Here is a 27,710-nt window from a genome sequence, read left to right as displayed (position 1 = left end):
TCCTTGATGCTGTATTATCTGGAATTAATTTCTAAGCATCACAGGAGTAAGATTTCAAGTGGTTTGTGCATTTATATAACTTGAATTAGAAAAGCAGGAAACTGTTACTTGCCTATTATAACTTCTTTTGTATTAGCCTTTGAAATAGGCTATCATGAAAAGATAGTTTTCAGGCTATCATGAAAAGAAAAACAACCCTTCAGATTTTATTCACCGTCTGATAAAATATATCCCGTGTGATTCATAATGGATGCATCAGATTATGTTACCAGTGCCTACAGCAGAAAAATATTTGCTAACTTTTTGTTTTATACCAAACATATACAGGGATTTTGTCCATATCCACTGACTAGTGTCTTCGTTTTCATGTGGTTGGGTTTTTTTGGTTTTGTTTTTGTTTTCTGAAAAGGAGGATAGGAGGAGGAAAGGAAGCAAAAACTGGGGACAAGAATGGGGTAAAGTGTTACTTAGGATGTTTTAAAAATAAGCAAATGTTCTTGGAGATTGGAAAGTCCTATGGAAGAATAGTTCTGCACGTAACTAGAATTTAGGTAATCAAGTGGCTGCTGTAGATATGCTAAACATAACTCAATAGGTATTAATTTTGGCATTATTCACTAAGTCAATCTTCCCTCTTGCTAAAAAACAAATAACAAGGGGCACCTGGGTGGCTCAGTCAGTTAAGACTCTGACTCTTGATTTGGTTCAGGTCATGATCTCATGGTTTGTGAGTTTGAGCCCTACATAGGTGCTGTGCTGGCAGTGTGCAGCCTGCTTGGGATTCTCTGTCTCCCTCTCTCTCGTCCCCTCCCCTGCTCTCTCTCTCAAAATAAATAAATACACATTAAAAAAAAACAAGTAACAAGACAAAACCAAAAATCATCACGGTAAGAATTCTTAGAAGGGCAAATACATGTCTATTATTTGCATTATTTCTGAAGACTGTCTTCTCAACCTTCTCTCCTCCAACTGAGTGAATTGACTCCTCTCAGTTTAAAGGTAGAGAACAGCTATAAGTAATTGTTTTAAGGCCAAAGTCAGGAGCCAGCAAAGAGGTTTCAAGGAGAGTCTCAATTCTAGTTGGGAATGGCTACCTGGAGCACTTTGGTAGGGAGGAGCCTGGATCCAAGCCTGGGCTTAATAGGAAAGGAGAGTGCTCTTATCCACTAGTGACGTGTGCTCTGAGTGGGGAAGCAGAGGGGGTGGCGGCATGCACGCTGCAACTGTGTGCCTTCCCTGGCCTCGTCCGTGCATGAGCATTCCTCTTTTTGTAACTGGTGCTGCCTCACTCAAGTCAGAGGGGAGCAAAGGGCAGAGTGGGAAAAATGCAAAAGTGAGAGTGGGAACAGGCAAGCAGTGTGCTAGACACGTGGAAGTAATTCAGTTATCCTCACTGGTGCCAGGACTGAGATTCAAGAGGCTGGCGCTCTCGAAGTGAAGTCTGCAGTCAAGTTATTCCCTTTACTGTGTGCAGTTTCCAGAGTCAGGGTACTTACCACGCATGGCCAAGTGGTGAAAGAGCTGCCTCATATGGGGGATGTGACTGGGACTACTAAAGACCACATTGCTTTCCCTGACTGTGGGAAGGGGAATTAAAGTGTGCAGCTCTACTGAGCAGGATGATGAAGATGCTATGTCCCTAGCAGCTCAGTGGAGCTTATCAAAAGCACATATGGGAATCTCATGGACACAGTGACATAACGCACTCAACTTCCTGAGATTCAGCTTTCAGACTAGGTCTGGATCACTCTTGTGACTGCATTCAGAGAGCCCCCACAAACCTCGATTCTATTTGAACCCCCAACCCCACAGAAAGGCTTTAAATGAAAGAAACTGCAAGTGTAAAACATATATACATGTATAAAACCAAGGGAGGATTTATAATAACTGTTAAAACCTGTAACAAAAGAAACTCCTGGTTGAGGTGCACACAGATACACTTCATTCTCAGGCTGTACCCTGAAATGCACACTGAGCTGGGGGTGCGAGTCAGCAGGTCCTCCACAAGTTTATTCATGCTTTGGCCAGGGCTGGTAGTCCAAAATCTAATTTTTCCACTGACAATCATAAGATTGTCAACCGTGATTAGCAAAGTGTTCTAATTTTGATTTGCTGGAATCTGCCCTCTTAACTGAATCTTGGCATTGCTAATGCAAAACAGTTGCTCTGCAAGTTTGCAAAGTCAGCTGGCAAAGACTAGGAGCCTTCTCCCTTGGGGGAGCCGTCTAGAGAACCAGATTATCAAGGGCTTGGTAGCTGTGGCACCTGAACCATAGGAGAAGCCCACCTGCAAATAAAAGAAAAAGTGAAACACACAAACACGCTTTGTGTGCCCTAAAAGAAACAAAACCAACTGAAGTCTGAAATTAAAATTAAGAATTTGACATGCTGGTGGAGGAAAAAGGAAGAATTAAAAAAAAAAAAGTAAAGTTAGTGAATTAAAAAAAAAATTTCTAGCCCCAGTCTGTGCCAACACGGACATCTGGCAATCTGTGGAGTTTTAATTACCTCTTTACGCCATAGGCCATATTAAGCAAATTGTCCAGCCTGCAAAGAGAAGGAGGGTCTCTGGGTTAATGCCTCACAGATGGCAAGATCGCTCAATGGAACTATTAATAAGAATGCTCCATTTTCAAAGAAGAAAAGCTCGACAACTTTCCCCAATGCTTAGAAGTCTATCCACTGGTCGTTTCCCCCTTTTCTGCCTCCAACTATGAGTAATCCACGTTCAGGTCAATGCTGGAGTTTAAAGCAAGTGTCTAATGAAGCTCCCTTTCTTTCAAGGTCTGAATTAATCCCACTCACCCCTCCTCTCAGAACATTTGTGTGGATTTCATTTTATATTGTGTGTGAGACCGTTAAAAGGGGGCAGCTTCTTAAGTTGTTCACCTTTTATTACAATTCACCTTTTACTGCAATTAAACTTGTGAATAAAAGGAATACACGTGCATGCACAAGGCATTATCAGAATAGATCTTTTCTCTTAATCTAGCTACATTAACTAAATCTTCTTACCACACACATTTTTTTGAGGGGGAAGGAGGAGCTTGGGGTTAAGATTTTTTACAATGAGCTGACTGTTTGCAACCTGAAAGCTCCTCCCAGCAAACTGCCATTATGTTATAATCTCCGTCATGGTCAGTATTTTACTTGGGGACAAGCTATTCACACCATGGGGCAGTAGTAACCATAGTTTCCACCATTAGAAGCCTGCTGGAAAGGCTTTTTACATAAATACTGCATGTGCTCTCACACAAAATAAAAATTAGATGACTTGGACTCCTCATGAAATCATTAACCATTTCAAATTCCCAGGGCATGGGAGGACACTGCTAAGGCTGATTTTCTCCTCATCATGGCCAGATGGAAGGGCCTACTACCTTCCCATGTGATGTGTGAAAAGGAGAAAAACCCTTTCATTAAAAGGAAGTTGGGGCATGGGTGGAATAAAATCATTATTTAGAATTATTACGAGTAGGTCAAGAATATTCTTAACTCTTGCACGATAAAGGCAGTCAAGGTTAAGACTGCCTTCATGGAGTGAAACCTGCCTTTCAGAAATGTCCCAGGAGAAGGGAAGTGCCCCCATTGCACTGGGAGGGTTTGGTACCTCAAGGAAACACTAATAAGTCTTAGACAAAATCTTCCTTCTTGTCCCAGAATCTACTGACTTAACAGTCAGAGTGCAGTTAACACAAAAGAGAGTACCTGTCCCTTCCCCAACCCAACGGAGTTACCTGTAGAAGAAAGAGGAGGACAGGCCAAACAACCCATCATCTGTCTCCTGGCCTACACTTTTCTTTGACTTTGTTAAAAGCCACTCCCTCTGCCTTAAGTCTAAGCTACTGAATGTGGTCACTTATTTGTGATTTAACTTGTTGAAACAGAACACCTTCTTGTTTGATGAAATGTAGACATTTTGTTTTAATCCAAGAATCTGAAGTTTAACCACAGCCACAGTCGTAAGTTGAAAGGGGGCTTGGAAGAGCATCTGGTCGGACCATCCCATTTAACAGTAGTGGAAACTGAGGTTCAGTAGGGAGCTTCACACAGTGATTCCTGGGGACAGAGGTTCTTATGCTTGTCCCATCTTTCTGGGATGTGGGTTTCCCTGGCCCCCACCCAGCTCTGTACATGTGGAGCAGCGTTCTTTCCCCCATGGGTGTGCCTACCTGAATCTCTGGGCCTGGTGGTGAAGCGGGCCAGGGTAGCGCCGATTGGGAGACTGGTAGAGCTGGGAGAGCAGGGCCTGGCTGGACTTCTGGCTGGGGTTGTTGGCAAACTTCACAGTAATCGGTTCTGTAGCACCGCTGGGCTTCTGGCCATTCAGCCCTTTGATGGCTTCTTCTGCCTCGATTCTCTTATCAAACCGAATGAATCCCACCCCTCTGGACACTCCTAGGGAAAGAGAAAGAGCCTTCATAAAGAGTGAACAAATCACACTGGTAAATATCTCTGAGAAGAGATGGGCTGGGCCCCATGGACCTCCAGTGGGGAGTGGCCCCACTTGTGGGGCCAGGGCTGAGTATCCCAGAATCTCTCTCACCCATCAAAATGCATCTGCCTGCATTTCTGCCATCATGGCTCTGGGCAGGTGCTTCCCACCCACAGAACACAGGCACCTCTCACATCTGTCCATTCCAGCCTCTACACCAGATTGCTCAGTTCTTGTCTCCTTCTAGTTGCTCTAACCCATCACCCACTGTCCAGTTTCTAGTCCTGCAATGTGCCCTCTGCACCTAGCAACCATGTAATCTATTTGACAAGCAAACTCTGACCACATTACACCCCTTCAAAGCACCTTTTACACATTTTTTGTAACTTTTCAATTCTTTACTTTGTGCGTGGTACCTGTTCCTCACTGCCTCCCACTCCACATACGGAATAACAAACAAAACCCACAAAAAATCCTCCCATGGCTCTATGTTGCATACAGATGAAGTTAGACTTTCTTAGCATGGCATTTAGTGCTCCTGATGATGTGGTCCCAAATCCCCTGTTGAGTCTCATGCCAGCCATACTGAACCACCACATATTCCTTGAACAGGCTGTGTTCTTCCTTGACTCCATGCCTTATGACATGTCCTATCCACCTATTCTACAGGACACATCATGTCCACCTAGAATTTTCTGTCCCTCTTTGTGCCAGATAACCTCAATCCATCCTCCAAAACCCTGCTCAAATGTCACCTCCTTGATGTAGCCTTCACAGCAACCTCCCCCCGCCCAGGCACAGCACACCTTCTCCTGAGCCCCCGTAGTACACTGGACAGCCCCCAGCAAGTGCTCATCATAATGGAGTCCTGCAAGGACAGAACTGTGCCTCCTTCATCTCAGGCCCCCAGTGTCCTTCTGTAGTGTCTGGGGCAGAGCTGGCTTCAGTAAGGGTCTATTGCAGGAGTCGAATGAGCAACACACGCTGAACTGCTCTCAGGGGGTGTTTTAAAATGGGATCAAATGGAGAGTAGGTAAAAACATTTTGTCAATAAAAATGCAACCCAGGGTACCTTACATTTCTTACTGAGAGGTGGTGGATGCCTTTCTTTATTATGGACAAAGTACCACAGTACCAGGTCCTGGGTTCATGTCCCTGCACTGCCACTAACTAGCTGGGCAGAAGTCAGATCCCCCACTTAAGACCTCTCTTTTTTCACGTGTGAAATGAGGCAGCATGCGGTTCCCTCTAGCTCTATAATGATATCATTGGAGCCGGAGCTCTAACACAGGTTCTTTTCACATACAAAAGTAATGTTACTTGGTTAAGGGTTGAAAGAGACTTTGAAGGTCATTCAGTCCCACTCACAACCTGATGCCCGAATCCTCTTTATAGCCCTGCCAAGTAGTTTAGCTGCTGCTGGAACAGTTCCCATGATGGGAGATCTACCTCCTAAGATGGCCCATTTTAAATGTGGGCATTTGATTGATAAGAAATCTTTCTCTTATGTCAAAAATCTGTCTGCACATGATCCATACCCTTTACCCTAAGTAACCATTATCTCTCTGCTCCTATGGGTCACAGGGCACTGGCTGTGGCATTGAGACACAAGGAAAGAAATGACAAAGAAACACTTAACCTGTGACTTGATCAACCAGGATTCGAGAGGTGATGATACGGCCATATTGCGAGAAAAGCTGCTCCAGTTCCTTCTGGGTCATGGTTTTGGGAAGGCCGCTAACGTAGAGGTTAGCATCCCTGATTGAGGCAGAGCTCGGACGGGCATATGAGACCTAGGAAAAGGCAAGAGGAGCTAAATCCATTACAGGCAACACCCTCTGAGTAGAGACTGAGTCAACAACTGAGAATGCAGCCCCTTGTCTATCATTCGAACTCATGGTGTCCTTTAAATATCTCAGTAGTTCAGATTCTTAGCTACTCTTGTAATCGTAATACGAATCCTGAGAACGGCAACAGAGGAACAAAAGGAGAGGTGACGATAACTTAAAACAAATGCACAGATAAGGGTCTCTAAGTGCAGAACAAAATAGCTACTGTATGGCAGCTGTTAAATGCAGAACGACCCACGCATGGAGCTCTGAAGATTTACCTCCTGGATGTGGGTGTATAGATGATTTACTGTATCTAACACATAATAATCTTTGAATAAACCAAAAAAAAAAAAAACCTCCATGAAATTCTGCTCTGCAGATTTCTCTCCTTGCCACCCTCCCCACCCCCAAGCCCTTCGTCTTCACATTAAAGCGATCAGGTTCTCTGCAAGATTTTTTATGTCCCATCCTCTGTGTTGCTCCAATCTGCTCCCACAAGGTCTGCTCTCGCTGAATGACAAAGTGCAATGAAATGGGGCTTCATGAACATCTGCTTGTGAAACTGGATACATGACCTTGTCATAACATCTGCAAGAACCGGGTACCTTCTAACGTGGAGGAAGAGCAGACAAAACTACAATCAAGGAAAGGAGAGCAGAGGGGAAAGGAGGGAGGGAGAGGGCAGTGGAAGAAGGAAGCGAGCCTCACGGATGGTTATAATAAGTTCGACTTTGTAAATTTGTCCTCCCAGATCTCTCAACTGCTTTTTTTCCCCCAAAAAGCTAACACAGAAGTGTAAACAGATCTGAAATTCCATCTGCAAGAAGCCAAATCTGTAGCAGTACACATAAGCAAAGCAAACCCCAGCAGTCATTAATTTTAGACTTTCATTTACTTATTTATTTATTTTTTAAGAAAACAACATCAGACATTTGAAATATAATTTACAGCTAGTCTAACAAAAGCACTTTCCTGCTAAAGCTATTTCTGGGGCGGTTATGGCTCAGAATAGATGATGAAAACAGTCATTTCAGAGCACATCTGACAATGTTGGACAGGAAGGGACCTATATGCCTTAGCATTTTTCAGTTGGGAGTCTTATTTAATCCATATATCCAATTTACAAGATCTGCTAAGACTCTGGGGGTGAGTGTGCATGTGCATGCATGTGTGTGTGTGTGTGTGTGTGGTACACACACAAAAGCATGCGTACAAAAGAAATTGTACATGTTAAACTGGACCCTTGGCATCAAGAACTAAAGCTCCAGCAGTGGAGGAGACCTTGCTTCTGAGAAAGGGTCTGGCAGTGTACCTAGCAAAGAGGAATGAAGGATGAGCAGACCCCCTCGCCCTTGGCACTCTCTCCCTTTCCATGACAGAGATGCCGAGTCCCTTTATGGGTTCCACACCTAAAAATAGATGTTGACTCAACAGATAAAATGATGTGAGTGACTAATCTGCCTCGTTGGTCTCCTCCTGCTGATGGAGCAAGGCAGACTGTCTGCAGTATCTACCTCTTCTAGAAACTCAGGGGGTGGCCTCTGTAGGCTCTTTTCCAGCACAGGGCTGACAGGCAAAGGGACCTTTACATGGAGTCCCTGGGGAGTGGGAGCTGAAGGACCAAGAATCTCATGTGACTGGACAGAGCATCACTCCACACAAGGCTCTCCTACCCCCATTCTTTACAGAACAAAGTCCTTCAGATTATAATCTAGCAGAAGTATGTTTTAGACATGAGGAGGGAATGGTAGGGACAAGGAAAGAAAAACAAGTAGTGATATGTTCATGGTAATGAGAGTTACCCCTGTCTAATCCCTGCCAATTATTGACAAATTAATAACCTGTATGACATTTGTGCTCCCCCAAAACATACCCTCCTACTTCTATGTCTTATAAGGAAAAATTTCCCACCTACTTTTTCAGGCCCTGATCCTATTTTTCTTTAAGGCCCAGATCCAATGCCATCTTCTCTAGACAGCTTTCCCTGATCTTACCTCCTCCTAAAAAGCCCCCTAGCAGTGTTCTTCAGTGAACCATACCCATGATACTTAACCCATTCTGACCTTGATTTACCATCCCTCTGTCTAGACTGCTGATCTCCTTGAGGTCATGGTTGTGTGTGTGTGTGTGTGTGTGTGTGTGTGTAGGGGTGGTGTATCTTATTCACCTTAGTGGTTCTAGCTCCCAGCACAGAGCCTTATACCTGCAGAATGCTAAGCATCTAGTGAAAGAATAAATGAATATATCCACAGAACAAAATGAATGATGTAGGAATTAATGACTCTGGAGTTAACTGCAGCTTGGATTCCTCTACTTGGGGGATCACCAAGAGTTAAGCGTCCAGAAGCATAGCTGTGTTTCCCTACTAAGCTAAGAGCTAAGGGGAAGGTTTCCCATTTCCCAGTGTCTGAGGTTGGAAGGACTGAAAGAAGACTGTTCTAGAAGTAGACGCCACGTAGAGGCTTTCTCTTAGCAAACACTTCCCGAGGACCTACTATGAACCAGACACAGTGCTGTGTGCTGGGGATGCACAACAAGAAAGAACACGGAGTGGTCTCTTGCCCTAAAGGATTTCCAAGTCCAATGGGGACAATATACAACATACAGAAGGTACCCAATAAACATGAGTTGAATGGAAGAATGGTACACAATATGGACCAATTATCACAATGCTGTAAGATGTATGCTATTCTAGGGTTGTATAGCTGGGACTAGAACACAGTGAAGCGGAGGGTTTAGTTAAGGGTTATAAGGGCCAGAAAGAAGACAGAGCTGAGATGGGTGTGTGGTGGGGTCAGGGCATGGCGGCCTAATGATAGCCCTCCTCTGGTGTGAGGACAAATAAGACGATGAAGGTCAATGGCTTAGTGCAATGCCTGTTTGACACTCAATAAATGCACAATGGATAATAATGACCTTGATACCCAATGGTCTGGGCAGCCAGAGCTGGGGTAGAGAGGGGAGCAGGCTTAGGACATACCTGCTGGGGAAAAGGGGTGGACATTGGAAAGTAAATGACAGAACCAAAACCATTTCCTCAAAGGATGATTCTGATGGAGGCAGAATCTTACCCAGGCAGAATTTCTGCCACAGAGCAGTTAACAAGTGCCAAAGGTGAACAGCAGCACCTTGATAATTCACCAAACCCAACTCTTGCTTACTTTTTCTCCTCCATTTGAAAAACTTAAGTCTCTTGTTATCTTAGTCTTCCGTCCGGGAAATCTGTAGAAGTAGGTATGGGCAAAAATGACAGAAAAAGGATCTCCCTACATTTAATATCCAAATGCTGATTCCTGGTATTTGTACTTTTCAAGTGTCCTCATACATTTATGAAATCCTAACTGAGTGACTATAGGGGTCAGGTCCTTTGTTAGGCTGAAACATTTCTCAAAAATTATCTATTTCTAGCCCCTGCAGACAGCCAGCCATTGCTGGTGTGTTAACCCCACTAAACTAGTGGCCTAGAGCCCAGGGCTTCCAATGCTAAAGGCAGTGCCCTAGAGAATCCCATGCCTCAGTCCCTCAGGATCCTGCTCACTCCATTCATCCAGAACCTTTGAAGACAAGACTGGCATTTCTAGGCTGGCACTGATCTTGCTCTGGAGCTCAGAAAGAGCTGGGAATACAGAGGCCACTCCTCTAGCTCTGGGTTAGGATGGCCCAGAGGCAGGTGACTTTACAAATGACCTTGATAAAAGATTTGCAGTGCCTCCAAACTCCCCATCCCTGCAGGCTTACAGTAACCCTGACCCACTGCAAGACTAACAGTACAGTGTGGAGTTTACAGCCCTGACTGTGAGCTGGCTCCCAAACTCACTAGCTATGTGACCTTGGGCAAGTAATTTGATCTTGATAAATCTCAGTTTCTCTACTGGTATAAAGGGGGACAATTTTCCTTTGATGGGTTATTATAAAGAAGTAAGATAATAGATTTAACAGGGGTAGCACATTCCTAGAATTTAGTAGATATTTAGTAAATGTTATTATATTTACTACAGGTGAGTACTACAGGCTTTTGTGGGCAGTGTGGGACTCTAGCACCCACTGGGACACACCTTTCAATTTTACCACACAAGCAAATATCTGGGATACCACCAGTGAACACCTATAGAGGCACCACTTTCCTCCTGTCAGCCTGGTGGGGTCTGGGTGATCTGTTACCACTTCACTGCCATGAATTTCCTCTAGCACATTTCTACAGATTCCACTGTACTTTCCATATCCACAAAGTAAAGTACTTCCCAATTTCCAATGTGACTTCACAAGTCTGCTGTCAGTGATTCTCATCAAGGTGGTGCAGCAGCATTATCATTCATCACAGATGGGGCAGCAGGACCCCCGCTGGGGGCTGCCCCTCCCACACAGCACTCTCCTCGCAGGTTCCTTCACCTGTTCACAGCCATGGGGGTTGGCCTGGGCAGGGATGGGGGAACAGCATGGCCTTGGGTAAAACGTTTCCTGAATCCTCTGGCAATACCTTGCCCCTTGTCTAACCTGCCATGGTACAGAAAAGGGAGAGGACTTGGAAAACGTGATAAAGGCTTGGTTTAGGGTGCTGGGAGTCTGGTAAGGTAAGAAAAGGCATCCTTCTCTGCTTTCGAAAGGTGCTCCTTTAATAAATACTGGCATTAGAAGATGTGAGTTCATTTGTTCCTCTCATTTCTGAACACTTCCTGTCTGCCGAGCTGTGCTGGGTGCCTGGTGCTTCAAGCACTCCGAGGTCCAGTGAGGAAGGGAGCAGATAAATGAAGAGTGCAGTTCAGAGGGCTGTTCCTGGCAAGGGGTTACTCATCTCCCACTTCCAGTGTTAGCTTCCATGTGGAGGGAGCCCCCTGGGGTAGCAGTCTAGGCTTCTTGGTACCCCCTCACCTCTCTTCTCCAGGGGAAGTACAGTGACCATTCTGAACAAGCTTCAATACTGGCAATAGGCACAGGAGCCTCAGCCACTGTGTACTTCTTCCCTTCTGGCAGCCAGATACCAGCTGGAAGCACACTTTCTGTTCCAGGATCTGTTCGATGAGAGCAGGAGGCCTGTGGGGTCCAAAGCCCCTGTAACATGGTATGTCAGTCTGTCAAAGTGTGGGGTTATGTGTTAGGAAGTCCGCTGTGTTCAGGAAATCCATCCAGGACATAATCTGTATTAAAGGTGACCTTAGGATTCAATATGCTTTTCTCTTTTGTATTATCTCTCACCTGATTTACAGTGGTTTTACAGGATATGGAAAACAAGAGCATCACTTGTTAGGTCCCTTTAAATCATAATAAGGATCTCTATCATTGACTGGATATCTCCATGAGCTAGGCATTCTATTCACAAAACTGCTAATCTCTACAACTGTGGTTCATGGTAAGTGGAAATAAAGGTGACAGGTGCCATTGGTGATACCAGCAGCAAGCACTATCCTTGAAATCTGCTTCACAGAAACTTGGTGCTGGACGTGGCCTGAAAAGTTCTGGCTGAGATCTCAGACAGCTGGCCACCCACCTTATACATTACATAGGAAGCTCACTATTTCATGAGGTGCTCTGCCCCATCACTGGCCATCACTGACTATTGGTAAGTTCATCCTTCAACTGTGTTCAAACCTGTCTCTTCTATAGTTTCCATCCTCCTCCTATTTCTATTCTAGCTCCACACACTAGGAACATCCTTCCTGTTCTCATTGCCTCTTATCCTGTGGGTTTCTCTCACTGATAGGTGCAAGTTAGAGCATCAGGAAACTTTATTTTGAGACAGGCCTTTGTTCCAAGGAAGTTCTTGTTTATGTTACTTTAACTGACACTGAGCATCTATTCTGGAATGGAAAAGAGAAAATGGTTAAGAGCAAGGGGCTTTGGGGCTAGAAAGATATGAATTTAAATCCTGACCACTTCCTAGTTGTGTAAGCTTGGGGCAAGTCACTTAACTTTCTGAGTTATATCACTTGAATAACATAGCTTAGAAGCTTTCTAACAGAGTTCTTGGAGCATTAAACAAGCTAATACATATAAGATTTCTAGGCACTATGCCTGGCACATAGGAACTGCTCAATAAACAGCTCTGATATAATTGCTATGGCCTTATGTGAAACACTGGTTGGTACAGAGATGAAAACAGCCATCCTTGACATGTAGGACTATTAGTCTAGCAGAGGAGACACACACAGAGACCAGTCATTTCAAAAGATCAAGCTGCAGATTTTCCCCAATCTGTTGTAACACCCTACTCTCTGAGTGAGCATAAACTCCCCAGAGCACATAGATCCCTGGGGGATATTCATCCCAAAGAGTCCAGGAGAATGGCAGCTGAGAACAGTCTCTGGTGCTGCCAGGGCCTTCTAGGAGCAAACCCTTGCAGGTACCTCTGATTCCCACCTCCAGGAGCAGGGAGAGAAGAAAGAAGCCAGCTGGCTCCTAGAAACAACAGCTTTGATTGTGAGGATCGGCTTTCCCTGTATCTGTGGCTGCAGCCCTGCCCATAGGCAGAACAGGTGTCTGCTTATGTGGCCCCACTCCTCATACTTCCCCCACCTGTCACCTGATACATGATATTCTTTTATCAGGGGCAAGACCTGATGGTAATGTTTCTAATGAGCTCTGATTGTGCCACTTCTCCCTGCCCAAAGCCTTCAATGGTTCTCCAACACCTTGTGATGGATGTTCAAATCCCTCATTTGAGCATTCAATGCCCTCTGAGATCTGGACCAACTTCTCAATTCCTGCTAACTCTCCATGTACTCTATGCCTCAGTTCAAATTTAAAAAAGGTCAGTTTTCAGAATATGCGCTTCAAGTTTCCACTTCCTTATCTTTGTTCTTGCTATCTGTTCATCATGATGTCAAAATGAACTCCTGCTCATCCCTACAGACCTGGTCTGAATGCTATCTCTTCTCTGAGGCCCAGGCACAAATGACTGCTATCTCCTTAAACTCTATAGATGATATACATTTCAACAGCAGCAGCTATCACTGTGTCTCCCATTGTGGAGTTTAAGAGTATCCAAGAATATCAAGAGAGTGTCTGGCATACAGTAGGCAGGATAAATATTTCTATGGTGTGGTGATATATTCATATGCCTACAACTTTAACAAAGTCCATTAAATTCCAAAGAAGCTTACTTAGTACAAGGATATTTCTGTCCATCTAGTGGCCTCCAGAAGGTAGAGATATGCTAAAGGTTTCATGGCCTGGTTAGTGGAAGAGCTGGTCTCAGACTCAGAGCTGAAGACACTCAGTCTTCTCACTAAACTGCAAATCCTGATTCTTGCTATATGAAAGATTGATAAGATTACTGTAGCCACCTGGGAGCTCCATAATACTTCCTACCATACAAAGCCTCTATATGTGCTGCCTGAGGCTTAGTAAGGCTCAGACTCTTTCTTTATTTTTTTATGCATCTTTGAAGCATGTACATCTCTGAAACATGCAGATGGGAAAAAGTCTTCTCCTGTCATGTAATTTTCACCTTAGGGATAACCCTATTCACTTTTGTCATCATTCTGGGAAGCATTACTTGAGTACCCCACTATAAGCCATGATTACCCATGAGATATTATTCGTTCCATTTTCTAGATGACTAACTCTGGTTCAGTGAGATCAAGTACTTGTCCAAGGTCACATAGCCAAACTAAGACAAAGCTGGATATGACTCCAAGTTCTGGGATCTTTCCACTATACCAGGCTAACGTGGACAGTGAAATAAAAGCTGTGTGCTTGGCACAAACTGCTGCTTTCTCTGGAAAGTTATCAAGCTGACAAGATCACACTATAATATTTTATTAGACTGTTGCAGCTGGAAGGAACCATTCTGCAGATGAGGAAATGCATCCAGAGAAATAAAGTTAAGTTGCCCAAGGTCATTCTGGGAGTTTTTGACAGAGCTGGGACTTGACCGACTCTTCATCTTAACTTAGAGCTCTTTTGAATGGACAACAAAGGGGAAGGGAAGAGGGATTGGCTCTATGATCTTTGACAGACGAGCTGATTTTCTCTGGGGCTTCATGATAGCCATAGAGAAGAGATTCCTTATTCCCCACGGCCACTGATGTTCTAAGCCAGCGCTGTCTAATCAAACCTAGGATCATGAAAATGTGTTGCTTGATATGGTGGCCACTAACTACATGTGACTACAGAGCACTTCAAATGTACCTGGTATGACTGAGGAACTGAACTTTTCATTTGACTTAATTTTAATTAATTTAAACTCAAATTTAAATAGCCATGTGTGGCTACTATACTGATAGAAGAGTTGAAGTCCAGGAACCACAAAAATTCAGAATCTCAGAGCTCAAAGGGACCTTTACATCAGACTCTAGTTTGGTATAGGAATCTCTTCTACATCATCCCTGATGACTCCATTTGAATGTCTCTAACAGAGAGTCACTACTATCCAAGACAAATGTTCTACCCTGATAGCTGCACAGGGTCTCTTCCTAGATTCTTGAAATATAGGATTGAGTTTCAGAATCACTGCAGACTTCTTTTCCCTTAGAGAACAAAAACCAACCACTGTGGGTGAATCTGAGTATGGCATCATCTTTGCCATCTTCCTCATTTGCCTCTGGACAACCCTTAGAATGTCAGGTCTCTTTAAAATGTGGGGCTGAGAATGGGACACAGACACCAAGGACAGGTTGACCAGAGTGCACAAGAAAGCAGCATTACCTCCTGTGACCTGGAATCTACAATTCTCCTAACACAGCCAAGGTGCACTGGCTTTTTTTAAAGCAGCTCACATCCTACTGTTGGCTTCTTTCACACTTGTAGACAACTAAAGCCCCCAAGTCCCATTCCACACACTTCTGAAACCAATATAAGGTAGTAATATAAGGTGTTATCTTAACCTGTACCTGTCTGATTTTCTTTTGTAATCCAGACCCAGGACACTGTGGACAACCTTCAAGAGATACTGGAATTGTAACAGCCTCACTGGGCAGAGAGAGCAGGGAAGCTCTAGTTCTCTCTCTCAAACTCCTACACCTGTATCTGAAATCATTCACTCAGAAGAAGTTAGCAGGGCACCGGGAAGCAGAGCAGGCAAACGGAAGCTCTCACCGGAGAGAAAGAGCAGCCTGGTACAACTGGGGTAAACGAGTCTCCAGTTTCCACTGCTGTAGCTATGTGCCCTCTCTTGGGTCCTTGGGGATTCAGTGATCCAGCCTCCCCTGCTGACCTTGGTGGGGGAAGTGCTCCCACACTGCTCTGACTATAGCTGTAATGGGGGAGGAGAGAAAAATGCCTTTTTTATTATTAATAAGACTGAGGGAGGCAGTCTATCATTTCTGGGTGGGGTGATACCCGTCAGCAAAAAATGATCTGCCAACTCTCTGGGAAGCATTAAGAGCAGTGATAGGAGAAATAATTGCTTATGCCGAGTGCAAAGAAAAGATGCTTCAGCGGAACGGAGGCCTCTAGCAAGGCAGGTGGATTGCAGGGCGAGGGAGGGAGGCCTTGCGCCCCAATGACCCCTGGCAAGAGGAAGAAGTGGGAGGGGCATACTGGAACCTACAAAACTCAAGTGTGGAAAGATCCCCTGGAGGCACCGTTAGTGCTATTAGAAGAATAAAGCGAGAACAGAGAAATGGCTAAGCAGCATCATGGTACAGAGAGGCCTGAAGACAGGAGCTCAGTTTGTTTTCCTTCCCAGTGATGGGAAGTTTCTTCCTTCTGAAAAGCCCTTACTCAATGCACCTTCTCCTTCTCAGTCCTGCTCCCTCTGGAGCTGGGCTGCTGCCTTGTGATAAAGCTTCCTTCTTAACTCTCACAGCCCCTCTCCTGACTGAGTGCCAACCCTCCTGGGTTCACTCCGAGTGGCAGAAGCAGCCTTTTGTCCCCTCCTTCCTGCTCCAGTCCTGAAAGCACTCACACCTCCAGTTTGCACAAGAGCTGTGCTCTGGGAATGTTTTCTTTAGAGTCGTATTTTTTTAATATGAGTAATAGCTTAATGTAATTATTTGAAAAAGACAAGACACAAAATCATTTGTAAACCTGTAATGCAATGAGAAAAGGAAGGAAATATATAAAAACGTTAACAGTATTGAGTTGGGAATGGCTGATACTGCCACATTATATGATAATGTGTTTTCCAAATTATTTATAAATAAGCATGCCTTGCTTTTAAAATGAGTAAAAACAGCTCCTAAAGAGCTAATGAAAACCAGTGTCTAGGCTGACAAAAACCTACCACTACAGCTTGCAAGCCACTGGTTTCATCCGTCCAACACCCCAGGTGACACACCCTCGCCAGATGAGCCTTCTTGGAACTTTGCTTTGACCAAGTCCCTTTCCTGCTCAAACCTTGCACAGCTTCCGGGTCCCCACTCCTCCACCCCAAACCAACGGGCAGCCCTGCAGCCCCATAAGCGCCCCATCCGCACCCCATCCCACTGCATTAGAGAAGATTCTCTGTATGTTTGTGCCCCCCCATGAGACAGGAGCTTCTGGAGGCAGAGTAGTGAACACTTCTTTACTCCTCTGCTCCTCGAACTCAGGTTAAAAATCCAAACTGGTGTCCCACTATTCTGAAAGATTTACTGGGCATGATTCCAAACCCTCAAATTACACTCTGGATCACTTTTTACTGAAGGTTCTCAGTGTAACTTGAATATCAATCCAAACTTTTTGTAAAGATATCTCTTTTGAAGGTACTACAGACATCTAATTTTCTTTGTTACTAATTAATGCGACAAAGAGCTGGACCACTACAGCTGGATTCAATGAAGTGCTTCCTAGTAAGCAGCTGAAATTACAGTGTGAATTCAGAAGCTGCTGTTTTAGAACCCATGGAGAGAGGAGAGGGCCCAGGACTGGGACAGGCATCCATTGTGGGGTCAAGGAGTACCGGGAATCATTTTCCAGAACCCACAGTCATTTCAACCCAATACATCCCAAAGTCTAACGTGATCTCTGTTGGAGACAAGTGAGGAAAAGCTCAACAAAGAGCACTCTCAAAACTCTAAATGGGGCAAATCATCTCCACTGTGTTCAGAGTTGAAATCCTAAGATAAGACCCACTTTCCCAAGTGGAGTGCCAGGCTGGTCTGTCAGGCTAGACATGTAAGCCCACGGTCCATGCTCTGTGCCTCTCTAACACATGTAGATGGGAGAAAGTCTAGGGCACTGCCATCTCTGGGTCACCTAAATCCCAGGACCTAGCACAGAGCCTGGAAAGCAGGGGTTCAAGAAGAAAAGACCTGAACTTAGGTCTGTACTCAGGTTGATGGCAGAAGTCCCAAACCACAAGTCTGCTTAATGAAGAACCTGGAAGAACCACACAATTTGTTTGCTTTTTATATCTCCTTCCCATGCCAGGGAGTATTATCTGTGTGTGCAGAGCCAAATACAGACCCAAACAATCTCATAGAATGCACGTGCTGCTGAGCAAACACACAGTGTGACCTTCCAACACTTACAGCCTACTGCTAGAGTTATTTTTAAAACACCTTTCTTTACTCCAAATCTCACATACCAACCATGTGATCCTGGGTAAGTCTCCTACCCTCTTTGGGCCTCAGTTTCCTCAACTGTACAAAGGAGAGAATAGCACCTTCTTACAGGGCTATCTTAAGAAGTAGAGTTCATGTGTGTAAAGCATCTAGCCCTAGGGATGTTTCAAGAATTCAATCCTCTCAAGCATGTAAAGGGGTTAGAATACTGTTGGTACACAGTAAATATTCAATATAAGGTAGCATTACTATTATTAGTAGTATAATTATAATAAATAATTATTATTATTTCAAGCATATGCTCATATATTAAGCATCTCCTCTTGTGGCAGAGTCCTTCACAGGCCCTTCAGATGCTAGCTCAGCTCAGCTGCTGGTCACTGGTGTGCCATTGGACAGGTCATTTCATCTCTGAGCCTGGCCACTTTCTCCCACTAAACAAGTTATAATTCAAAGAATAATTCCTCTGTAGTCACGTCTGCAAACATGTACTAGATGTTCCTAGGAGATCACTGTAACGCATGTTTTCAAAAAATATATTTGTTTGATCCAGATAGGCACGTTATCTGCAGTCATCCACACTACTCATAGGGGCTTAATTAATGAATCACGTTCTTTCTCTGCTTTGATGCTGTGTCTATGCCAAGACTGTATTCTCTTTGAGGACAGAGGCCTGGCCTTGCCCTCTATATGCCTTTGATATTGGCACATAGTCACATTACATCCACCTTACTAAAGTGACAATGAATAGTTGTTAACAGGGAACCATCATTTGGGGGCACCTTCCACTAGGAGGTGAATGAATCATTCACGTCCAATAAGCAAAACAGTGTTTTTGTACTTAAATTTGACTTCAGAGGCCACACACTGCTTGCCCACAGGTCAACTATTAAGTTTTGTTTGACCTGACTACCTATGCTTTAAAAATTTTAAGTTGGTTTCCAACCTTTAGAAATTGACAGATTTGGCATTAAAAATATCTAGATTTCAGTTTTTATTGAATAATTGGAAGACCTGGCAACAATCTGGGTTTAAACAATCTGTAGTAGCTGACGAGTACCTGCCATTTTTATTGCTTTCCACCTCACTATAGTCTACACCCTTCCCTTAGGGCTTTCTAGAACTATCCCTGAATCTAGCAGTTAATCATTAAAACCTAGGAATTAAAATATAACAACAACAATTAACTCTTGGTTTTCCTGCAGCTATGTTGTACATTACATTTGAAATAGGGTGTTTTGGGGCACCTGGGTGGCTCAGTCAGTTAAGCATCTGACTCTTGGTTTTGGCGCAGGTCACGATCTCACAGTTTGTGAGTTCGAGCCCTGCATCAGGCTCTGTGCTGACACAGCAGAGCCCGCTTGGGGTTCTTTCTCTCCTTCTCTTTCTGCCTCTCCCCTGCTCTCTCTCTCTCTCTCTCTCTCAAAATAAATAAACTTAAACAAAAATTTTTTAAAAAGTATTGTGTTTTGCACAAAGCACTTCAAAAATGCTCCAGAAATGTGAGAAGGAGGGACAAACTTGACCATATCTTGCAAACATGTACTAGATAGTTCTGGGCAGATCTCTGTAAAGCATGCTTCCAGGAAGATATTTGTTTTTTCCAGATATGAAAGTTATCTATTCCTTCTTGGGAGTCAGAGCAAAGAGATAAATCTCATGTCACTTATCAAAGCAGACTGAAGCAGAAGTAAACAGTGGCCTGAAAGGCAGAAAAGCAATTTTAAAAAATTAATAAATGATGAGACTATTAACAGCACATGAAAAGGGTTTGCTTTTTTCCTCCCCTTTAATATGATTTTTACCTTAAACATTGTGTCCCTTTAGGAAAGGGAAGAAAAGTTAATAAAAGAACCTATCACTCAAACTTAATTTTTAGTAAGGCAAATAAACTGCTTTAATGAAAGGGCTGAAATCCCCAGGTTTGCACATTAAATTTTCATTCGTAGTAGAGGATGGAAATTATTGATTCAGCCATGGCATCATGCATTTTGAATCCTACAATGCCTCGGAAGCCCATGTTACTGCTGGGTGCAAATGTGTTGGCAGCGTTTTGATGCAGGGTGAGCACAGGGTGGGTGAGGGGGTGGGGCAACGGATGTAGAGAAGAGAAGGCAGACAGCCTTCCTGCAGAAAGAAAATAATCGACGTTCCTTGTCTGTAAGATCTACTTAGACAAAGCACTACTTCTGATGGCTTGATGGATCAGGGGGTGCATTCTGAGCGCAGAAAAGCCAGGTCCAATCAGTCTTTCAGGAAACTCAACAGCTTCATGGAATATTAAAAAAAAAAAAAAGGTAAAATGGATGGCTGATGATTTGATCCTAAACTCTTGGGAAGGTTGGGGTTTCAAGAAAACTGTAGAGGAAAAAAAAAAAGTACCTTTCTCAGTTCAAGGTCAGCGTGTCCATCAAGGGAAGAGTAAATGTCTGACATTCTAATGCTGAACTGGATAGCACAGAAAAATCAATCAAACCCACAAATACAGCTCTCAACCTGGTGTGGCCTCATCAAACAATCAGGGACGTGAGCATCCCATCTTCACGTAAAGCGTAAAAATAGGTATGTTTTTCCTTTGAAAGAAATTAATCCTCCTGCCTCTCAGAGGACTACCCCATAATTAAACAACTCTTAATTATTTCTCCATTAGATAGCTCAAAGGGATTGATTGTAAGATGAGACTGAGGCAGCCTGAATCAGGCTGATTTGGGGGTCTTTGTGTACTACAGACTGTATGAGATCATGAAAGCAAGCACTTTTGGAAATAAGCTAAACTCAATTGCAAAAGTAAAGCTGCTTAAAATAAAGGAAGGAAGGAAGGAAGGAAGGAAGGAAGGAAGGAAGGAAGGAAGACAATCGGATAATAATATTCCAAAAAAAGAAGATTTTTGTTTTGGTTTTGCTTTGATTACCTCCTAGCTGAAATTATCTTACACCAACAGTCTCTCTCTGTCAGTCCTGATGTTGGAAAAGTGGCTCTGTTGAACTAAAAAGTTCTGCTTTTGTGTTTTCATACGCTGAGAGCTGGTGCCATCTATAGATTTCCATTCTGGGAGAGGTTCTCTTTTGTCCTACTTTGCGTCAGACCTGCTGTCGTGAGGATAAGAGCGCCCAGGAGACACCTCCCTGTGGTTTAATAGGCTATGAAGGATGGGACTCATTAATGGGCTGGCAGCTGCCCCCAAGCAGGATGCTGCCTGGAGGTGGGGGAAAAAGGGGAAGGGAGACTGAGGAGGAGGAGAAGGCTCCATCCAGGAGACCACCACTAGCTATCAGAGGGGGCCCTCAAAGCAAACAGCACCACCTCCTGAAGGATCTCCACAAGGGGAAATCTGAACCGAGAGAGTGACGGCATAGTCATAGAAACCTCTGGAGAAACAGGCTCTGGGTAACTGTTTCTCTTTTTCGACTTAAAACAACCCCACCTGAGATATTATCTACAGCTCTAATTATTTTCCAGTTGCTTGAATGTTACTTTTTCTGTCATTCCTTTACTGTGTTCCTAACAATTTGATAGTCCCCATCCCTACTATATTAGTGTTTATTTATAACAGATTTTTTTTTCTTTTCTAGTCACAGTTAGGGGGGTCCTTGTCCCCTTTAGGTAAAGCCAAACTGTTTCAGCCTGCCACATGAGGCTCCTGCCCACCTCCCATCCCAAATCAGACCATGCTATCCTATATGCTGTTCCCCACTCATAATGTTTACGTTCATTTTCACAGCTTCCCATGTGCTGTTCCCTCTGTGTGGAATAGCTTCTCTGGCTCAGCTTCTTCCCATGGCTTAGTTCTGGCCATCTTTGCAGGCTTGGGCTCACAGGCCTTCTTGGTGGGCCCTGACACCCCATCTGCCCTCCAGTCCCTTCCCTCTACTCAGCCTACATCTCATTCTTTGTAATGATCTGTGTCCTCCACTTAGCACTGTGGATGATAAATGTCCTTTGCATAAATAAAGAACACCACTTCCAGCTCCCTGATAGCCTGGATTTATGAGATCAAAGGAACAAAATTTAACCAGTGCCTCCCAATCAGGACAGCATATCACTTCTTACCTTTATGGTTTTGGTCTGGAGTCTGAGTCCATTTAAAGTATTGATGGCTTTCTCTGCATCCTTTGGATCAATATAGTTAACGAATCCATACCCTAAACTCTGTCCTGTGGAAACATTTTAAAAAGAGAAAGAGAGAAAGCTCAATATCTTTATAGCAGTAATACTTCCCATTGCAGTGAGTCAAAACCCTCCTCTAGTATATGGTTTATTTTACACCAGGGTTTACCCCAGGTGAAGTTTCCAATTCTTCCATCTCTCACTTTGGTCAGCCTATGAACTCCCAGCAGCTGCCCACGTTGGGAATGGGTAAGTGCCCCTGCACATCCACATACGTACACAAGTGTCCACTTAATTGGACAGAGGTGAAAAGGTAGTTGAACGAGAGCAGGTGTGCTTTGTTAGATCTGAACTGGAGTCATGGGGCTTTTCCTATGGGCAATGTGACTGTGGAGAGAAGTCATTGGATGTCCCAATTTTTTTCCCCCATATGTCTTCTCTGGAGATAACAGCACTTGCCAGAGACAAGTTTGAAAGGGTTAATGAGACACTGTGTATAAAATGCCTACCAGGTACATTGCCTAGAATATAGTAGCTGCTCAACGAAAGACAGCTATGCTATGCTCAGTCCTGTAAAACTGGGGCGAGCGCTGAATGCGGTAGCTGTGTCTGCTGCCTCAGTCATGCCAGCCACGCCCACACTCAGAGGAATGTAGCAGGATCTGAGCAGCAAAGACTGAGACATTTATAGTGAAGGCATGACCAGAATTTAAAGCAGTTGCTACAAATCATTGGTTGCCCTCATCATCCTCCCCTCCCAGCCCGAGAACAATTTAAAAAAAAGAGGAGGTTCTATTAGAAAGAACTGGGGAGCTCCTAACACAAAGGGGAGAGTGCAAACACATTCTGCAAAGAGGATTTAGCTCCTTTAGGTGGAGATGGCATCAACTTGTCTGCAAAGAGAGGTAGCAAGTGACAGGGCTCCCCCCAAGTGAAATAAAAATAATGTGCTTGCGATCGTGCCACTGATTATAAATAGTCCATCAGCTCTGCCATGTGTCATCAGCCAGAAATATCATTAGGAAACTTTACATTTTTTGACATACCCTTTAAGAAATACAGAGCTTAGGGTGGCTGAAAAACCAGCTTGAACTTCCCAAGCAATGTTATTGATTTGTGGGCGGCAGTGGAGCCGAAAGGGAGGAAAATGACAGGACGTCACATGTCAGGGAAGACTGATTACATAAAGCTCTTTCTGGAGTACCCGGGCCAGGGCTGGGAGACAATACAGCAAAAAGCCTGCCATGTCCTGGTGACAGGAGCCCATTTCAGCAGCCAAAAAATCTTTCCAACAGCTTCTGTTTTGCTGGTAAATGTCTGTGTTTGTGTTGGTTGTAGGAGGGAACCTGGGAAAACAAGTTGGGTTCTGGATCAGAAAACGGGTGACTTTGTTATCCTTTATAGGACGCAAGCAAAGAGGATCATGAGTAATGGCTCAGTGCCCACTTTTGTCCCCAAAATGGAAAACCCAAAATGACAATACTTTCCATTAGAAAACTCCTCTGTGTTTTGGAATAACAGGAAAGACAGGAGCAAACTTGGCCAGATATACCCTTTATAGGCAGAATTAGTAACTGAAGGAGGAAGAGCAAATGCTAAACACACTCTAGCTGCTGGGGCCCTTCTACATGTGTGTGTATGTGTGTGTGCAGAAGAGTAAAAGTGTGTGTGAGAGAGAGGTGTGTGTGAATTACACGACCCTGCCACATGTTCTGAGAAACTTTTGCAAATCCTAAAATACAAGAGGCATTAGTTTAAAAATATCATTATCCTAAATTTGGCTCCACCTCATCAAGCCCAACTAAATTCACCTAATTAAATCCATTTTCATCATTCAAATTTATCAGTTCTATTTTCCTTGTAAATAAGAGAAGCCTTAAAAATTGCAGCACTAAACTATTCTTACAATTATTTATTTAAACAGTTGTGCACCATGTTGAGATGCTTTGAAGGGCATTTTTAAAGCAATAATCTCAATGATAAACCTTAGCTAGTTCTAGGAAACAAGTCAGACAGTCAATCTATCCAGCTAAATTGAATTTTTATAAAATTAAAATGAAATATGAAAAAATACAGACAAAACACTCACCACTTAGCTGCAAACACTGAACCTAAACCCAAATAGTTCATGATTCGTCACGCTGATGGAATGTATGTGGAGAAATTTATCATGCCTACCAGTGATGCACATTCCCTGATACACTAGATCTTTCTTTCTAATTATCATATAGTTATGGTAATCTAAAATAAATACAGCAGCTATGTTTTTACATTCTATATTTTATCTTTGGTTTAGACCCTTGCTGCAGGTCCTAGGAAGGTTCTGAAGGTCAAGTGAAGGAAAGGACTCCTGTCCAGCAAGCTGTGTCATACCTCCCCACCTGCCTGTATCAGTCCCAAACCCACCATCACCTCAGGTTGACTGCAATTAGCACAACTGTGCTGTCATCACCTGCTCTAGGTTTAGAGAGAAACTGCACTTAACATCAGGAATGAAGGTGCTTTTGGGAAAAACTAAAAACCAGATGAACATCGTTTCAGAAAGGAAGAGGGGGAAAGACTAGAGATTCTCCTTGATCTGAAATAACGAGGTACAAACTCTGAAACAGAACACTGCATTCAAGCAGAGGGGAATGGAGGTGAAGAACATTGCCTGGGAAATGAAAGACATGAGATAAACTGGCATCACAATGAAACTACCTGTGCTACCTTGTTCACAAATGGCTTCCTCACGTGCTTCTTGCCAACGTAGGAGTCCAGCTAAGTCTAATAAAAAATACTCGATGGAACTAAGCAGTCTCTTTTTAAAAATGCTTGCTTATTTATTTATTTTGAGAGAGAGAGAGAGGGCACAAGTGAGCACAAATGGGGGGAGGGGCAGAGGGAGAGAAGAGACAGAATCCCAAGCAGGTTCTCCGCTGACAGCACAGGGCCTGAAATGGGGCTTGATCTCACGAACCCTGAGATCCAAGCCCTGAGATCATGACCTGAGCCGAAATCAAGAGTTGGAGTCTTAACTGACTGAGCTACTCAGGCACCCCCTAAGCAGACTAAGCAGTCTCTTTTAAAACACTCTAGAGAGGATTAAATCCCAAGGTAGAAAATATAAAAACCCAAGCCTCATTTCTTTAAAAAATGATTAGTAGGGGGGAGAGTAAAATGAGGAAGAATTCTATGTTTTAACTTGTATGTATGATGGACATACATTGTTTGATGAGTTTTGGGTTTGCAGTCCTATATTTAAATGCACATGGAAAAATGTAGATGAAACACATTCACAAAAAATACCAACACTATTTCCATGGGGACTAAGAGAGCCATCATGCTGGGAAGGCCCAGGGGACCCAGTCTGGAGCCTAGAGCCAAGTGTGTGCGTATCTGCCTCCCAGAAATAGATAAGGTCCTCTTATTATTTTTTCCCAAATAACTACATTTTTCTTTATCAGCAATAATAAGATTTCACCAGATAGGTATAGCAACAGTATTTTTAGAACATTAAGTTTTTTAACTTTACTTTTGTTCTCACTTTAGGAGTTTATTTTGATAGCAAGTTGGTCAAATAAAACAATTAAATCATTGAAGTTATGTTTATTGAATCATCAATAAAAAAATCAATAAAGAACAGATGATATTATAAAATGAAGACTGCCTCCAAAATTTGTAAACTGCAGTGAGCACCTGACTCCTTGATGCTCAGGTGATCAACCACCCGGACATGTGTTACCACTCCTTAATAGTCCTGTCCAGCAGGCATAGATGAGGGATCCCCAGTGACCATGCATGGGCAGGAAATGCTTTCTTGGTAGTTTGGGATGGAAACTTAAAATTAGAATGTAGTTTCCAAAGGGAAACAGTTATACATAATGGCTACACTTTAAGGCACTTCAGTGTATTTTAGATTAAAGAGGTTCACAGGCTTTTCTTAAATCTGAACCTGAATATTTCTGTTTTTATAAACTGCACATATGTACATGCACACACACAAACACATGATGGGTCCTCCTACTCTGACATGGCAACATCTCTATTCTGTTGTAATAATTTGTATACCAACTTCTCCCCTTGGAAACCAAACATTTCTCCCTATAAGAACTAGCTTATAAAAGTTTGCTTCCTTGAACACAGTAGGTGCCCAACAAATATTTGAGGGACGAAAGAGTGGATACATATGTTTGTACCAATCCTCCATTTCTAGAAGAATGCTTTATGTTTGGGGGGAAGGTGGGATACCTAGGGAATTCTTTTTCCATTTGTGAGAAAGGGGGAACATGACAAGTGGACACCAAAGATTGGAAAAGAAAGCACAAAGGATGTCTAGGTAAGCTCTCCTCCAGCACAGATCAGGTGCTGCCTGTCTTCTGCATTTCCAAAGAGCTTTGCCACCCATTCTGTCACATTTGACTCTCACAACAACCCCATGGGAGAGATAATCATCATTTTATAGATGTGGAAACTGAAGATCAGAGAAAATAGTGCTGGATCTTAGTCTAGATCAGGGATTGGCAAACTTTTGTTATACAGGGTGAGATAGTAAGTAGCTTAGGATTGGTGGGTCCTCTGGTCTCTGTCATGACAACCTTGCCATTGTGGCATGAAAGCAGCCATAGACAATATGTGTTCCAATAAAACACATTTAGGAAAACAGGCAGTGGGCTCAATTTGGCCTTTTGGCCATAGTTTGCTGACCCCTGGTTTAGATCTTTTGACTCCAAATCCAGTACCCTTTGCCATACTCACAGTTAACTCCATTTGAACTAAAACGTCCCTGACAACTATTCCAAAGCCCTGAAATACCTCTGAGGCTTTTTTGAATCATCTAAGAAAAACAAAATTATCTTCAATAGTTGTGCTAAGCATTTTTATTGCATTCAGACTCTAGGAATCACCCTTATAGCTGATTATAGTACCATTTTCTTGGTCATTCTGGATAGAAGTTGTTTTCCCTCGCCTTTGGGGTCCTGGGGGTTATGACAGCAGGACCCCAAATGTGACATCCTCATGGCTGACGGCAGCAACAGAGAAGCCATCCCTTTGCAAGGCTGGCTGGAAAGGGCCTCAGCATTTTGCACTGCCAACCTGCACACTTTGCTCTTTCTTTCTTCAAAAATCGTCATTCTCCAGAAACCTAACTGCTACTCCCCTCATCTGCAAAGTCCCTGAGGGGGCAGCCAGATGGGTAGCTGCTGTTGATAAAAACTTCTGAGTTGAGTAAGGATTCTTGTGAATGTTAGAACCCCGAGCTCAGGATGAAATTCTGTTCTCCAAGCACATGATAAAATCCCCAGTCACCTTAAGATCACCTGCATGGCAGTAATCCGCATGCTGCGTTAACTGCAGCCAACTATGAATCCCAAGACTCCCTCCCTGCCAGTCCTGAGATGTCGGATGGCTCAAAATCTATCTGAACACACCCTAAGGAGGGTCAGAGAGACCTGAAGCTGTTATTACACACACACACACACACACACACACACACACACACACACACACTGTGTGTGTGTGTGTGTGTGTGTGTGTGTGTGTGTGTTTCAAAACTTATTTGCTGTATAACTTTGGTTAAGCCATTTAAGCTTCAGCAGCATATTCCTTTATCTGGGAAAACAGGGATAATCCCTTATCCTCACAATCAGAGAATCACTGTGAGGGTTAACTATGTTAACACATAGACTAACAGCAGCTACCATTTATTCAGGGTCTGCCTTGTGCCAGGCACTGTGCTAAGTGGCCTACTGTTACCCAATTTAATCCTGTGTGAAATGGGTACCATCAGGCCCATTGGGCTGATAAGAACAATAGACTAAGACATGTTAAGTAACCTGCCCAAAGGTAACCGGTAAGTAGGGTCCACGGTTAGGATCTGAATAAGCCCAGATCTGTGTGACTTTTGGGCTCAAGCTTTTCTCTCCACAGGG

The 27,710-nt window shown here is 43.5% G+C and overlaps 1 protein-coding gene and 1 long non-coding RNA gene across 8 annotated transcripts in view; one reads left to right on the top strand and one right to left on the bottom strand.

The window, feature by feature from the left end:
* Nucleotides 1-24,587, top strand: part of LOC102963528 — a 104,587-nt gene extending 80,000 nt beyond the window's left edge. The window contains exon 7 of one of the 2 annotated variants that reach the window (XR_006221411.1): nucleotides 24,095-24,587. This is a non-coding gene — a long non-coding RNA (uncharacterized LOC102963528). Of the gene's footprint in view, nucleotides 1-6,019; nucleotides 6,102-24,094 lie in introns of those variants that run through there. The other variant, XR_006221409.1, reaches the window with a different exon arrangement.
* ELAVL4 (ELAV like RNA binding protein 4) overlaps nucleotides 1-27,710 on the bottom strand; it is a 154,053-nt gene that overhangs the window by 3,340 nt on the left and 123,003 nt on the right. For 5 of the 6 annotated variants that reach the window (XM_042997094.1, XM_042997093.1, XM_042997090.1 and 2 more), the window contains exons 3-6: nucleotides 21,742-21,845; nucleotides 6,075-6,228; nucleotides 4,173-4,398; nucleotides 2,509-2,547 (exon numbers count right to left, since the gene is read on the bottom strand). In XM_042997094.1, the coding sequence (XP_042853028.1) occupies nucleotides 2,509-2,547; nucleotides 4,173-4,398; nucleotides 6,075-6,228; nucleotides 21,742-21,845 (523 nt within the window). The remainder of the gene's footprint in view (nucleotides 1-2,508; nucleotides 2,548-4,172; nucleotides 4,399-6,074; nucleotides 6,229-21,741; nucleotides 21,846-27,710) is intronic. The other variant, XM_042997092.1, reaches the window with a different exon arrangement.

Source organism: Panthera tigris, chromosome C1 (assembly GCF_018350195.1).
Source record: "Panthera tigris isolate Pti1 chromosome C1, P.tigris_Pti1_mat1.1, whole genome shotgun sequence".
In the NCBI taxonomy this organism is placed as follows: Eukaryota; Metazoa; Chordata; class Mammalia; order Carnivora; family Felidae; genus Panthera; species Panthera tigris.
This window is presented reverse-complemented; position numbering and strand designations above follow the sequence as displayed.